Raw genomic sequence first — 14,894 nt, forward strand, 5'->3', positions numbered from 1 at the left:
AGTTAGGGCTGGAAAGAAAAATGCAAATGGTGGACAAAGAAACAAAAGCAAGAGCAAAGGAAAGGAAAAGAGTTATATTACTTGCTATCAGTGTGGTCGGAAGGGCCACAAGAAGCTTGCTCGCAGGTGCTGCAAGAAAGAACAAGAGAGAAAGAAGAATGCATGAGACAAAAAGAAGAAAGAGGATAAGATAGATGTATCTGAGGCAGCCAAAGGCAAGGGAAAGGTCAATGTGGCCTCTAGTGTAGTCATAGAGGAGCTCTCGGATGCAGAGGCTGATGTACTATGTGTAGTAGATTATGATGCCCTTGCATGCCACATGTAGGATATGCAGATTATCAAGGTTGATGTGATTGATGCACTTTTGTTAGTTGATGATGGTGTCACTCAGACTTGGATTGTAGACTCTAGTGCCTCTTTCCATGTAACTCCTTGCTTGGAGTGTTTTTCATAACTGCTTGCATTTGTGACCATTCAGATAGGCAGAAAGCTGAAATGCTTGAGAACTAATAATGGGGGTGAGTTCACATCTACCGAGTTTTAGTCTTTTTGTGACTTGCATGGAATCAAGAGGGAGCTTACAGCTCCTTACAGCCCTTCTTCAAATGGGGTGGCTGAAAGATACAATAGGACTTTATGTGAAAGAGCTAATCTCCCTTATGAATTTTGGGAAAAGGCACTTAAAACTGCGGTTCATATTTACAACTACTCTCCAAATAGGTCCATATTTTGAGGAGGTTTGGTTTGGCAAATCAGCCTTATATGACCATTTAGGGATATTTGATTGTGATGCTTTTGTGCGTGTTAGAGATGAGTTGACGAGTAAACTTGACCCGAAATCCACCAAAGGCATTTTTATGGGCTATAGTGATGAGGGTGAATTTGGCTATAGAGTGTGGTTACCACAGTCCAAGAAAATTGTTCGCAGTTGTAATGTTGTGTTTAATGAGGCAAAGTTGTTGAAGAGTACTTCAGCCTTTGATGAAGACATGAAAAATGTCAAATTTCAGAATCTCCACCCACCTATTACTTCAAATGATGAGCCTCATGATGCTGTACTGCAAGCTGAAACTGATGATTAGCTGGTTATTTTTGAGCCAGATGATGATGGACAGCAAATAGAAGCACAAGGAGGTCATGGACAGCAAGATAGACTTGTTGGTTATGAAAATGCAAGTGTTGGAAATGAAAATGAAGGTGCTGTACAGCATGAGCAGCATGTTGAAAATAACATACCTCCAAATGTAGATCCAATTTCTCAGAATATAGATCATTGGGTGCGCACATCTGCATGCTTAAGAAGGAAGCCACATAGGTAGGACCCTTCTTTGCATTATGTGATGCTTATATAGATGAGGGTGAGCCTCTTACTTATAAAGAGACCAAGTCATGCAAATTCAGCAGTGAGTGGAACCTGGCTATGCAGGAAGAGATTAAATCATTGGGTGCGCACATCTGCATTCTTAAGAAGGAAGCCACATAGGTAGGACCCTTCTTTGCATTATGTGATGCTTATATAGATGAGGGTGAGCCTCTTACTTATAAAGAGACCAAGTTATGCAAATTCAGCAGTGAGTGGAACCTGGCTATACAGGAAGAGATTAAATCTCTGCATGCTAATGATACTTGGGATCTTGTGTCGTTGCCTGAAGGAAGAAAGCCTCTTTCAAACAAATGGGTTTACAAAGTAAAGACAGTTGATGGGAAACCCAAGTACAAGGCAAGACTGGTTGCCAAAGGGTATGCACAGAAGGAAGGGATTGACTTCCAAGAGGTCTTCTCGCCTGTTGTGAAGATGACCACTTTACGTGTGCTTTTTGCTCTCACTATTGTACTGGACTTAGAGCTGTAGCAAATGGATGTCAAAACGGCTTTTCTGCATGGTGACATTGATAAGGAAATTTACATGAAACAGCCCGAGGGCTTTGTAGCTCCTAGAAAAGAGCGGTTGGTGTGTAAACTAAAATGCAGCTTATATGGGCTGAAGTAAGCACCACGGAAGTGGTACAATAAGTTTGACACTTTTATGCTCTCTTATGGGTTTGCATGCAGCCATGCAGATCATTGTTTGTATATGAAAAAGGATACAGATGGCAATCCCATCATACTTGTTTTGTATGTGGATGATATATTATTAGCTGGGAAAAGAAAAACTAGCTTGGATGCTCTCAAAGATCAATTGAAATCAGCTTTCTCCATGAAAGATTTGGGAAATGCAAAGCACATATTGGGCATGAGGATTCTCAAGGATAGAATGCAAAAATTGCTGAAGCTGAGCCTCTTGGGGTGCCATTATCTCCATATCTACCTCCATATCTTAAGCTTAGTAAAGCCAACAACCCACAATATGACATGGAAGCCAATGCTATGAAGGGAGTCCCTTATGCATCAGCTTGTGGCTCTCTTATGTATGCCATGGTTCCTATGAGTCCAAACATTGTTTATGCAGTGGGAGTTGTTAGCAGGTTTATGTAAAATCCTGGCACAACACATTGGGAGGCTGTCAAGTGTATTCTTTTATATCTAATGTGTACACAAAGAAAGTGTATTTGCTATGGGCAGGGTGCACTTAGTTTGCAGGGTTATTGTGATGCAGATATGGTAGGTGACTTGGACACTCGTAGGTCCGCTAGCGGGTATGTCTTTACAGTTGCTGGTGGTGCTGTTTCTTGGTGCTCCAGGTTGTAGAATATCGTAGCACTGAGTAATACTGAAGTTGACTACATATTAGCTACTGAAGCTTCTAAGGAAGCTATATGGTTGAGCAGACTTGCATATTTCTTGGCATGTCTATGAGTACTCAAGTGTTGGGATGTGATCACTAGAGTGCTGTGTATCTGGCTAAGAATGCCATGTATCATTCTTGCACAAAGTATATAGATGTGCGATATCACTTTATTAGATAGATTTTGGAGGATGGTCTAATCACATTGACCAAGATCAAAACACAGGACAACCTTGCAGATGTTCTCACTAAAAGTCCAAGCAAGGCTCAGCATGAGCATTGCATACGACTAGTGGGAGTTGGTTAAAGGTTCACTTCGGACCTTTAAGTGGGAGGTTGTTAGGATGTAAAGGTTCTTTATTCACCTCCGTGTATTGTACAAGAGTATTATTATATTGTACATGTGAATGCACCCTTACGTGCCCTACATATAAATACATTTTATTCTTTGTGTACCAACACACCCAAAATCATATCGTACTCTTGCTCTATTTCTCTCACTCACTTGCTCACTCCTCCAGCTGCAGCACACTCTCAACACGGGTTGTAGAGGTAGGGGGTAGTGGTTGAAATAAGCTGATGTAGAATAAGACCAGTAGGGGTTGGAAGAGGGCAACAAGCGGCACAAACTAAGGGAGGTGGCTATGCAACTACAATAGGTTGTAGCATAGGTGCGGTAGGTAGTAGACTGCATGAGATAATTGGCAAAGGCAGATTGGAGTTGGCGGCAACCGAAGAACTAGCGGGTAAGCTTGGTGGTTGGCAGCTCCTCTTTTCAAGTGGCAACTCCTATTCCTTCTTTGGCTGAGTGAACTTCATGTGGGTGGCACCGGTTGAGTTGTGGCTAGATTGAACCTATGTTCCTAGCTTTGATACCGATTGTTGGAAAATGTTGGGGGCATAGAGAGACAATGTGCACAAGATAGTGAGCTAGAATGGGGAGTAGTCCCACACTCAAAAGTTGCAAGTACTAGAATGATAGAATGCAAGCACAATAGGTCAAAAGTAAGATAAACCTATCCCTAACTCAAGTAAGCTTAGAAGTAATGGCACAACTTACTAACTTAGCTTTGCCCTTACACATACTAAAACATTGGGCATTGCCTAGAATTGACAAATTCTAACAATAGCATAAAGGACATATGGTCAAATATAACATGTATTGTTGATATCTAAGCTTGTAAGGCCTTCGCCACACCATCAAGTTGTAACCTCTTTAGCACTTTTGAAGGCAACTTGTACGAGGTAACCATCAAAATAACTTCTTCAGAGATGAAGTCGAGAACAGGAGTGTGTGTGCGAGCATGATTTGTCTCCAAGTAAGAATTGCCTCCTCATAGTTTTCTTTATCCCAATCATTTGGAATAGAGGAAGGCATCAGGAGATGCAAGACAACTTGTGAAATGACATACCGTAGGTGCTTATGCACATATTTGTTAGTGTGTGCAACGGAAGAAGACGAACACAAAGAGAGAAGAGAAGAGATGTGAAGCTTAAAAAACATGCATTACAACTGCAAAACTCAAAAAATTACCCAAGTTTATATGTGCCATAAGCCAAAACCCTACTTTTGGGAGGATGCACATCCATAAATAGGAGGCTACCCAGTCACTCTTCTTATTCCTTTTCTGCTAGGATTTCTTTTGTTTCTAGCACGTCATTATTTGCTGGATTTTCCTATGTGGTCAGATTGCATTTATTGAAGCCCCATGATTATTTTCAGCAGGTCAGCCGGATTTTGGGCCAGTTATTGCATGTCCGTCAGATTTGGAGGCATTCAGCTATTTATAGCTGTCCACCCTGCATTTCGGCATTCATCTTCTGCAAGTTGCTTCTCCAACTCTCGCATACTTCTCTGTCTCTAGTGTTGCTGCTGTCATCATCATTCTCAGCCTAATCCAATGCCCTCACTGACACCTCGGGCTGTGTGCAAGGAGTGATCAATATGCACTATTGTATTCACAGATTTCTTTCTTTCTTCTTCTTGAGAAGAAATTGGGGATGCTTATTATCGATGATTCTTCTTCCATGAAGGACTGCATTAACAAATTGCAAGACATGAGAGATAAGCTTGCATCTCTCGGATGGAGTATATCTTTCGAGGACATGGCCATGATTCTATTGACTCAGCTGCCATTTCCAAAGTTCGAGGTATTCTTACTAGTCTTGTGACTTGGAGAACCCAAGATACACTTCTTTGGGAAGATCTTGCCTTGCTAGTCTTGGAGCATGATGAGTGACTTAGAGATATAGGTACCATTGGATTTGGGTTCATGAAGGATTTTGCTATAGGTTTATAGAGATTGAAGAAGGGGAAGCCGTAGGCTAAGAAATAGGAGGAGAAGAAGGATGATTCCAAGGATTCCAAGAAGAAACCTAAGTGTTCCCATTGTGGCAAGGGCGCTCACCCTAAAGAGAAGCGTTGACGGATGTACCCCCATTTGAAAGCCAAGGAGGGGTACAAGGATTCGAAGGCCACACTTGCTTTCGGAGAGTCCCTCTTCGTACACTTGTTTGAGATGGAGGATACAACACTTGGTTCTTCTTCTTCTTCTAAGAAGCCTTGGCTTGTGGATAGTGGAGCCTTTTCCCGCATGACTTACTATCACGATTGGCTTCAGGACATGAGATCCAAAGAGAGATGCATCACCATTGGTGACAACTCTTCCATCCACGTGCTTGGAGTGGGGACAATTTCCCTATTATCTGATTGACATACATATTCGACCAAAGTTCTCTATATACCAGATTTGGGTTTTATTCTCTTTTGTGTTTATGGTCTTACACAACTAGGCACTCGAGTCTTGTTTACCTAGGATGTAGTCACAATGGAAGATGCATCTCCAGAGCTACACTTCTGATAGGTACACACAAGATGGTGGACTCTATACACTCATAGCTATTGCCGCACGGTCTTCACATGAGCTTGGACTGCTTTGGGATGCTTGTTATGGGCATTTGAACCTTAATGTTGTTCGTCGGGCTTCTCAGAAGAAGATCATAGAGGAACTTTCAGAATTCCCTTTAGTCCACACTCTTTGCCCTAGTTGCTTGAGGGGCAAGCACCATAGGGAGCCTCATCCATAGGTTGCTACATAGAGGGCTTCGACATTGCTTGAGTTGGTTCACACTGACCTTTGCGGACCTATGGGCATGACTTCCCTTGGGAAGGCCAAGTATCTCATGTTGATTGTTGACGACTTTAGTTGTTATGTGTGGCCCTATTTCTTGGAGTACAAGAGGGAGGAGCTGCCACTTCTTTGAGTGGAAGCTATTTGTGGAGACACAAATCTCTTTCGAAGTATGGGCTATCCAAGTAGACATGACAACGAGTTTTGTCCTAAGCTATTTTTGCAATTTGTAGGGATCACAATATTTGGGTGGAGTACTCCCATCCGAACACGCTGTCAGAGAATGGTGTGGTGAAGTGTGCCAATTGAACCATGCTCAAAATGACCCGATCGATGTTGGAGCATAGGAGTCTTTTCCATTATGGGGTGAGGTAGTGGCTACGATGGTACATATTCAACAAGTCCCTTACTTTGGTATTGCACGATATGACTCCCTACTAGGCTTTCTTCGTGAAGAAGCCCTTAGTTTCCCACTTTCATATCTTTGGATGTGAGGCATATGTCCATGTGGACAAAAATAAAAGAGGGAGAAAACTTGACTTCAAGTTGAATAGGCTTATGTTCTTGGGCTATAGTATGACCACAAAGGGCTATTGGCTCTACCACTTGAAGATCGAGGTGAGTAGGGACGTAATCTTTGATGGGGCTGCGGGCTTCGAAGATCCGATTGATGGTTGTTCTGATATTGGTGGATCATCATCAGTGACCGACATCTCTTCCTCCCTCCATTCTAACAATCCACCATCAGTCTTGCCTTCCTTCTAGATTGCCCTTCGGCACTTGTTCTTTGTTTGCAACTCCTCTCTCTCCTTCCTCTTCTCCCTCACCTTCTTTCCTTCACTCTTGATTGCTTCTTCATCTACTCCCTTGTCATTAAGTGTTTCTACCTCTTCGGCATCTCCTTAGGTTTGTTCGGGGGGATTGAGTTGTTTAAGGGAGGCTGCCTTTGTTGGATGAAGAGGATTTATCTTCCCTTAGTGAGGGGGAGTACCTCGGCAAACAAGTGCTTTACCAATATCGGAGGCCTCTTAGTTTGCTTTGCAGCAGGTTGAGTCCCTCGGTGGTATTGGAGACTCATGTAAGATTCAAGGATTACTCAGTTTCTTGAGACCCCTCTTGGTCCACGTAAATTTGCAGTGGGATAGTTCACTTTGCATGAACTATGCCCTTATATCTCGTCATCCCCAGTTGCATAAGGACAGTATAGCATGACGAGATCAACATCCCTTTTAGGAAAGCGTTTTCTGTAATCAAAACTCAATGATTCATGTGCAGAATTGCAGTCTGCTCATCTCTGAATTCACTGTTCTTACTGTCCAGCATGTCCAGAATAACATCGCTTTTAGGAAAACATTTTCTGTAATCAAAACTCAATGATTCATGTGCAGAATTGCAGTTTGAAGATCTCCAAATTCATTCTTCTTACTGTCCAACATATCCAGAACAACATCCCTTTTAGGAAAGCATTTTCTGTGACCAAAACAACACTAAATCAGAGCTGAAAAACCTTGTTTTTATGTGGCATGGTTATTACTTTAGATTCTGCATTGGAGAAGGCAATAGTTGCTCTTGAACCTGGACATTGAGGCTCTTGCCTTAGTAGAAGTGCAAAGAAAACACAGAACTGTACCTTCGATGGAATCAGCCCATCATGCAAAGCATTTCCTCTAAGAATAGAGAGAGAGTTGATCAAAGGGAGCAAGCTCTACCTTCGTACACGAGTCAGAGACGAAGAAGTACTCTCCATAGTTGATAAAATTGCAAGAATCTCTCCTCAGCTCCTCAAAACTTCATTCTCAGATCTGTCCTTCATGCCTATTAGGTTTTTTAAAAAAAAGCTCTCTCTCTCTCTCTCTCTCTCTCTCTCTCTTTTGGGAATTTGTGCCACATGGCATAGATGTAATAATTTTCCCGTTTAAACCTTCCGGTCTAAAATTCTCCATGATCGGTGCAAAATTTGATCTCGGTATAGACTAGAGGATCAATTCTCATGAAAAAACGAAGATAATGATGCGAACAGATTCTGGGGTCCAAAAATAGTAACTCCCTAAATTTTAGGGATAGTGACCCTTACATTCCTCGAGTTGTTCTGAGAAACTTTTATCATTGCAACCACATCAAAAGGTGTAATATGGTTCAGTTACAGTGACTTTTTATTCCGTGAGCATTCTCACATGTGCATCTTTTGTCTGGGCCAAGCTCATTGTCCTGCACTATCTCTAGTGGCTAAGCACATAGTCCCAAACCACTGGCATTCTATTCTTCAGTGCCCATTCAATATGGAACTGGTCCTAAGGCTCAGATAAACCATTAGTCCAATTTGTCCCAATGGTTGCCTCTTTTGGCCATGCAAAGATCTCAGCTTATTCCAAAAGAACTCTGGGGGTAAAAAGCAACAACAACAAAAGAAAAGAAAAATAAAATATTTATATAAGTAAATAAGAAAGGCAACTGTAAAAAGTATCACCACCTAGTGACAGATGGGACCTTGGACAAGCATAAGGCACGGTTTGTTGTTAGGGGATCTCTCAGCGTGTAGGTTTGGATTGCTTGGAGACTTTTCCATTGACAACTAGAATGTCCACTATTTAAGCTATCTTGGCTTTAGTTGTTGATCACCATTGGTCAATTTATCAAATAGACGTGGAGTTGACCTTTTTGAATGGCATCTTAGAGGAGTATATTTACTCAGAGTCTCCTTGTTTTCTTGTGTAGGGGAAGAAGGACCATGATTCCAGGTTGTGGAAGGCTCTCTATGGCCTAAAGCAAGTGCCTCGAGCTTGGTACCAAAGGACTGATCGCTTCTTCTTATAGAGTGGCTTCCATTGTTTAGATCACGATCCCAACCTTTGCTATAAGGTTGTTGATGGCAGGTGTCTGTTGGCAATCTTGTATGTTGATGACCTTATTATCACAGGGAGTGACTCACAGGAGCTTGATTGAACTCGAGAGTATTGCGTCAAGAGTTCGACATAACAAATCTTGGGATCCTACGCTTCTTCCTTGGATTGGAGATTTATGAAATGTAATAAGGCATCTTAATTTCCTAGTATAGGTACATCTTTGAGTTACTTTCAAGGTTTGGTATGGCCACATGTTAGCTTGTTTCTTGTTCCATAGATCTCTAAGTCCAAGCTATTGGCAATAGGTGATCCTCTTCCAAATGCTACCTGCTATAGGTGCCTTGTTCACTCTTTGATTTGGCTAATGTACACTCGGATAGACATCTCTTTTTGGTGGCTTTGCTGTCTTCTTTTATGAAGACTTCTATGCAGCCTTTTGTGCTATCTATAGGGGACTTGATCCTGGGGATTATGTATGGAGAGGAGGCCATTCCTTTTAGATGGAGTGATTGTGATTGGGCAAGTGATGTGGATTCGTAATGGTCCACTACAAGTTTTGCCTTTGCCCTTGTTGGGGAGCTATCTTTTGGAGCAATAAGAAGTAGCCTACTGTGGCGCTTTCTTCTATCCAGAGCTAGAGTACCGTGCTTTTTGTTCAATTGCTATGGAGGAATTGTGGCTCCATCGATTGTTGGTGGGGATTGGTTTTCACCAAATAGGATCCATTTCGCTATGCATGGATAACCAGAGTGCCCTAGCTCTGGCTAAGAACCATGTGCTTCATACTCGTATGAAGCACATTGAGGTTCTGTTCCATTATGTTCGTGAGTGGATCATGGATTTTGAGTTATAGGTGGTTTATTGTCCCCATGGGACAATGCAGTAGATCTCTTCAAGAACCCTTTCCCACGGGTTCCATGCTTCATTTCATGAGATTTTTTGGTCTTGAGACACTTCCAGGATTTGAGAGGGGGTCTTAGTTTACCTATTTTAGGGTTGTTAGTGTGTCATCTCTTGGTCGTGCGTTGTTGTCAGAGTTTTATAGGGATATGGCAGCTCTTGTATTTTGGTGTGCATGTCTTCTATTTTTGGTAATTTTCCTATATCTGTCAATCAATTTACACCTTTGCATGTGCGTGTCTATCTTTGGATTGCCATGGATGCCATGTCATTATTTGCCTGTGCAATCCAATTGCATTTATTGCAGCCTATAATTATTTTCACCAGATCGGGTTGATTGTGGGCCATTTGTGGCAGCGAGGTTTGGAGGCATTTAGCTATTTACAGCTGTCCACTCCTCACTTTGGCATTCATCTTCAATAGGTTGCTTCTTTGACTCTGGCATACTGTGGTTGTGTTGCTACCATAATCATTCTCCGCCTAATCTGGTGCACTCATTGACGCCTTGGGCTGTGAGCAAGGATTGATCAGTCCACTGTTGTATTCAACATTGATCTTGAGTCAATGCAGATTTCTTTCTTCCTTCCTCTTGTTGTCTCTTTCTCTTTGGAGGGAGTAGCGAAGACGGTAGGGAGTGTGTAAACTCGACCATAGGTTGAGTTTACACACTTGGGCCTAGTTGAGAGTAGCGAAGACGGTAGGAAGTGTGTAAACTCGACCATAGGTTGTGAATCGAACCTAACATTGGGCCTAGTTGAGATGAGTAAGGTAGGTTGCCAGTTGTCCCAAATGTTGTATGTTCTCCATGACCAGAGAGGCAATCAGTCTCATCAACTGTTTTGGAGGGAGTAGCGAAGACGGTAGGAAGTGTGTAAACTCGACCATACATGATACGCAAGTACTCTTCAAATGCCTCCTCTGTTAGATGACTAGAATTTGAAACGGGAAAATAAAAAGAAGGTGAAGGTGAAGGTGGGGTTTGGTGTCCTTGCAGAGTCCATAGTGCCTCCTTAGGGCCTCCAATGATGGAGAACCTTGATAAGACATCATGGAAGAGGCTTTGATACCATATGAAGATATGCTAGGGTTTGCACTGAGCAAACACAGGAAGTTCAAAGTATAGCAACAAGTGATGTTGGGTGTCAAGGCCCTTCGTTCACTTCCTTGTATTACACATGCATTATTTATTTGTACATGTGCATGCACTCTTGTGGGTAAAACCCATAAACCCTAAAGTATAAATACATCCTTTAATCTTTGTGTACCAACACATTGTTGGTATTCACTCCTGCACTTCACGCTTGCACATGGCTTCACATTTTGCTGTTGCCTTTCTCTCTTCTGCCTTCAAGTGAAATACAAGACTTAGACAGTGAGGTGCAAAACTCAAATCCTAAACGCAAAACACAAAACTCAAAACGTAAAATGCAAATTGCAAAAACACAAACATAAACAAAGAAGAAAGAGAACTCAAAAGTGAATAAATCAGTGCTGTAATTGAAGGAAAAGATGTACAAGATGCTCAGGGGCAGAGCTGTCCAAGAGCTGGTGGCTCTTGTGGGAATAGGTTGAGGGAGGTGTTGATGTGTGTTGTCCATTGGAGTTGGATCCCGAGTGCAGTAACCACTAGTTGGAGTAGAGGCTGATGAAGAAAAGTGCTGAAAACACAAAAGTGACCTACTAAAGATGATGATAGCTGATCACTGGCAATAGTGGAAGGTTGGGCAACCGCGTAGACCATGTAGGAATAGTTGTTGGGGGTTGGAGAGCTAGAGGAAGAGGTCTGATGGCTGAAACGGTCAAGACAAGCTAAATGGTGACCAGCTTGTCTATTTATAGACGTGGAAGGATCCCAAATTATGTTTTTACATGTGGGACACACAAACTCTCTAGAATTGCTCCCTATTTAATGAAACTTTTGGTAATTTATTGTTTTGGTGCTGTTTTGAAGTGCCAATCAGTGGGTAACGAGTCTTTAGCTCAACATTACATAGCCCCTAGTCAATTTGGTATCTGTTGGCTCTCTTATAGAGAAGGTGAGGCCTGTGAACAAAACTGCCAGTTATCTATAAGAGTCCACATATTCCATCTCCTCCATTCATTGGTGAACTTAGGTGCTGATCTCCTGACCTACTATGGTTTGGTATTAAACACCATGACCTCAGTTTTACCGTGGTTCGCGGCAGCCCATTGTCCTACACATAGGAGTGTAGTGCATCCAAGTGTCTATAACCCTTGTGGAGAATCAGCTATCAATACAATGTCTTCTGCATACAATAAGAGAGGTAGAGGCTGAACAATGTTGAAGAAAGGGAACACCCTTGCTTCACCCCCTATGGTGGAGCGGACAGGTGCTGAAATGCCCTCAGGTGTCTGTACTCTGCCAATAGGCCTTTCATACAGTGCAAGAGTCCACCAAATAAGCTCCTTAGGTAGAGAGAGGTGTCATGAAATGAGCTTTTTATTATGTGTGTGTGCGTGTTGTTCTATCAAAAGCCTACTGCAATGGTGGTATCTCAGAATTGAGTTGCTTCAACTAAAGATTAGTGATTACACGAATTTAACAAACTAATGGATGGATGGATCGATTGATGGAGATGGAATCGACAAGAATGGTTGAAGAGTATCCAAATGCTGACATAACCTAGTGTCTGCTGGTTCTTATATTTTCAGCTCTTTTAATTGGATAGTGACCCTGTTTGTTTGCTTGAAACGTTAGCAGGGTTATCTGTGCCCTTTTCTTTCAAGGCCAGTGCTGTACGATCACACATGTTGACAATAGTTGGGTTTTTTTTTTTTTTTTTGGGGTTGGTTTTTGGGTGGTGGTTGAAAAAGACATCTTTTTCTGTGTGTTGGCAATAATTCTTTTGAACAAGACATCCTTTTCCATGTCTCTGATGTCAGTCTACTTACCACCATTTAAAATCCCTGCTTTCAGGTGAAACGTTCACTGGGTCAGTTCACTCCTGCATATTGGGATAAAGATGAGTGGCAGCCTCTGTCAGGTCCATTACGGTTTATCCAGGTTCTTGGGCTTGTTGTTATTATTTTGATGGTTGAGCTCAATGCCTTCTTTCTCAAATTCTGTTTGTGGGTACCACCTTCAAACCCCCTAAACAAGTACAGACTTGTAATTTGGTGGCTCATAGCTAATCCAGCTATTCGAGAATACAATGCGTATTTGCAGGACAGGTTTGTCATTTTTCCGTGGTTTGTGTGCAAATTTGTTACATGCGAGATAAAGTTTGTGGGATACAGTTTATACACATTTTGTTCTTGTTTCAATTCCAGGAAGCCGATCAAGAAAATGGGAGCCTTTGCATGGTTGTCCCTTGCCATTTGTATTGTTGAAGTGTTGATCTGCATCAAATTTGGTCATGGTACATGTTTTTGTGTATCAACAAATCACCCATTTATTGACTGGTTCATTCTGTTCTTTCTCATTTCTTTATGTAAACCTTTCTATCATGCAGGTTTATATCCAGAGCCAATGCCAAAATGGGTACTTTGGTTTTGGCTTTGTTTTGGCATTGGATTTGCAAGCTGGCTGACTGTGTGGTCGATTAAACTGTATTCTAGTGGTAGGCAAGATGTGACCCGTAAAGATCAAATTATCAATAAGAAAATCACTTGAATAGATTCTAGGTGTTTGTGCCAGATGTGCCCTAGACTACAAACTTTGAGAACTAAGGCCAAGTTCTACATGACTGTAAAGGCTTCATTACATTAATGGCATTCCTTGAAACGATTGAAACAGTCAACCTATATCATAAGTCTCTGGAAAGTGGCAGGAGGGATCATTCAAAAATTGGTGACTCACCGACCCAAATGAGCATGGTACAGAACAATACAGAAGAAGCTGGACATTGGTAGTTTCAAGAGTCTGACCAATGACTTCAATGGTTGGATTATTTAGTGCACAAAATCATTTACACGACAGTAAGCATTCTTACAGGTAAAAGGGTATTGTAGGAACAGTGGATCTTATTAGCATCCATTGTTTCTCAAAGTATGGATGTCTTGGAGTTGCATTTCTGATAACCTACATCTCCAATAATCTGAGTCACAGAAAAGGGTTGATGTCAAGCTTAGCAAGTGATTGTGTGTGTGACAATCTTATGAGGTGGCAGGATTTGGTTTTGCCAGGAAGATTTTCATGAACATTGAATGTCCCAGATGGTTATTGCTCATATTACTTTGTGCAATCTCTTGTTGCCACTCCACCTGTTGATTTCCAAGCTGCATTAATGTACATTTCAGGGAATATACTGCTTGCAGCATAACATTGGTATTAGAGTGTTCTTTAGCTTTTCATAATGACCTTCTACTCAGAAGATTGACCAATTGGCTCTGTTTATTTTGGTCTATGTATTCAAGATGATGCCGCTACATTGCATCATTAAAGAATTTCAGACTACAAGAGGGGTCATACTTGAAATTAACATGCTCATTGAGATACATCATCGAGATACTCGAATTTCAGATGATGCAAAATGTATTGGGAGTGCTTCTTATTAATATATATCATGTGTCTTGGATGCTTCGTGGACTAGGCAGTTAAGTGCAACTAGCTGGGCCATACGTTGATGTTACTATCGGCTCATACATTATGGGGGTGGACTATGCAGTATACATTGCTGTTACTAGCGGCTCAGACATTATGGGGGTGGACTAACTAGGTATATATCATGGGTCTAGGATGCTTTGTGGACTAGACAGTATAGTGCAACTAGCTGGGCCATACATTGCTGTTACTAGTGGCTCATGCATTATTGGGGTGGCACACAGGCTAGGAGTGCATTCATGTTCTACACAAGGGACATCTTTCCTGTTTGTCCAATCTAATGCAAATAAGCTTATAGAGTAGGTGACCTGCTGCATTCATGGGTACACTGTTGGCTATTTATGTTGCTTTGCTCATAGTTCTATCATCATGCATGTGTGCAAAAAGGGATTGTAAGCATTATTGTTTGTCATCTAAGGGATGATGTGTACATTGGTAGTGGTACTCTCGTTCTCATTCTTTCTACAAATCACTTCAACTAAGTGTGCCTTTGAATGGGATTGCTAGTGGCTTGGGTTTTTAGCTCTATTTGATGCTAGATTTGTCCTGCTCATGATACGTATTTTGCAGAGTGTGAGCCTCTCATGGATTTCAGCACTCCTTTTGTTCAATTGCACTTGTATCATGCTATTTGTATGTGGGGAGGACTTCCAAAGAACCAAAGAGTCACCACAGATCCTGGTTTCTTATTCTTGCATTCTAGTCTTTAACACATATTCTGCAGAGACTGA

General features: G+C 41.7%; 1 protein-coding gene across 2 annotated transcripts in view; it reads left to right on the forward strand.

Annotated features, from left to right (window-relative positions):
• The window catches only part of PSS1 (phosphatidyl serine synthase family protein), a 106,470-nt gene extending 92,329 nt beyond the window's left edge, over positions 1-14,141 (forward strand). For both annotated transcript variants that reach the window (XM_087671922.1, XM_087671923.1), the window contains exons 11-13: positions 12,538-12,791; positions 12,891-12,979; positions 13,073-14,141. In XM_087671922.1, coding sequence (XP_087528048.1) covers positions 12,538-12,791; positions 12,891-12,979; positions 13,073-13,233 — 504 coding nt within the window. In that variant the 3' untranslated portion in view covers positions 13,234-14,141. The remainder of the gene's footprint in view (positions 1-12,537; positions 12,792-12,890; positions 12,980-13,072) is intronic.
• The last annotated feature ends 753 nt before the right edge of the window (positions 14,142-14,894 follow it).

Source organism: Lygodium microphyllum, chromosome 29, assembly GCF_053477565.2.
Source record: "Lygodium microphyllum isolate KBCC chromosome 29, Lygodium_microphyllum_v1.1.10, whole genome shotgun sequence".
Lineage (NCBI taxonomy): Eukaryota > Viridiplantae > Streptophyta > Polypodiopsida > Schizaeales > Lygodiaceae > Lygodium > Lygodium microphyllum.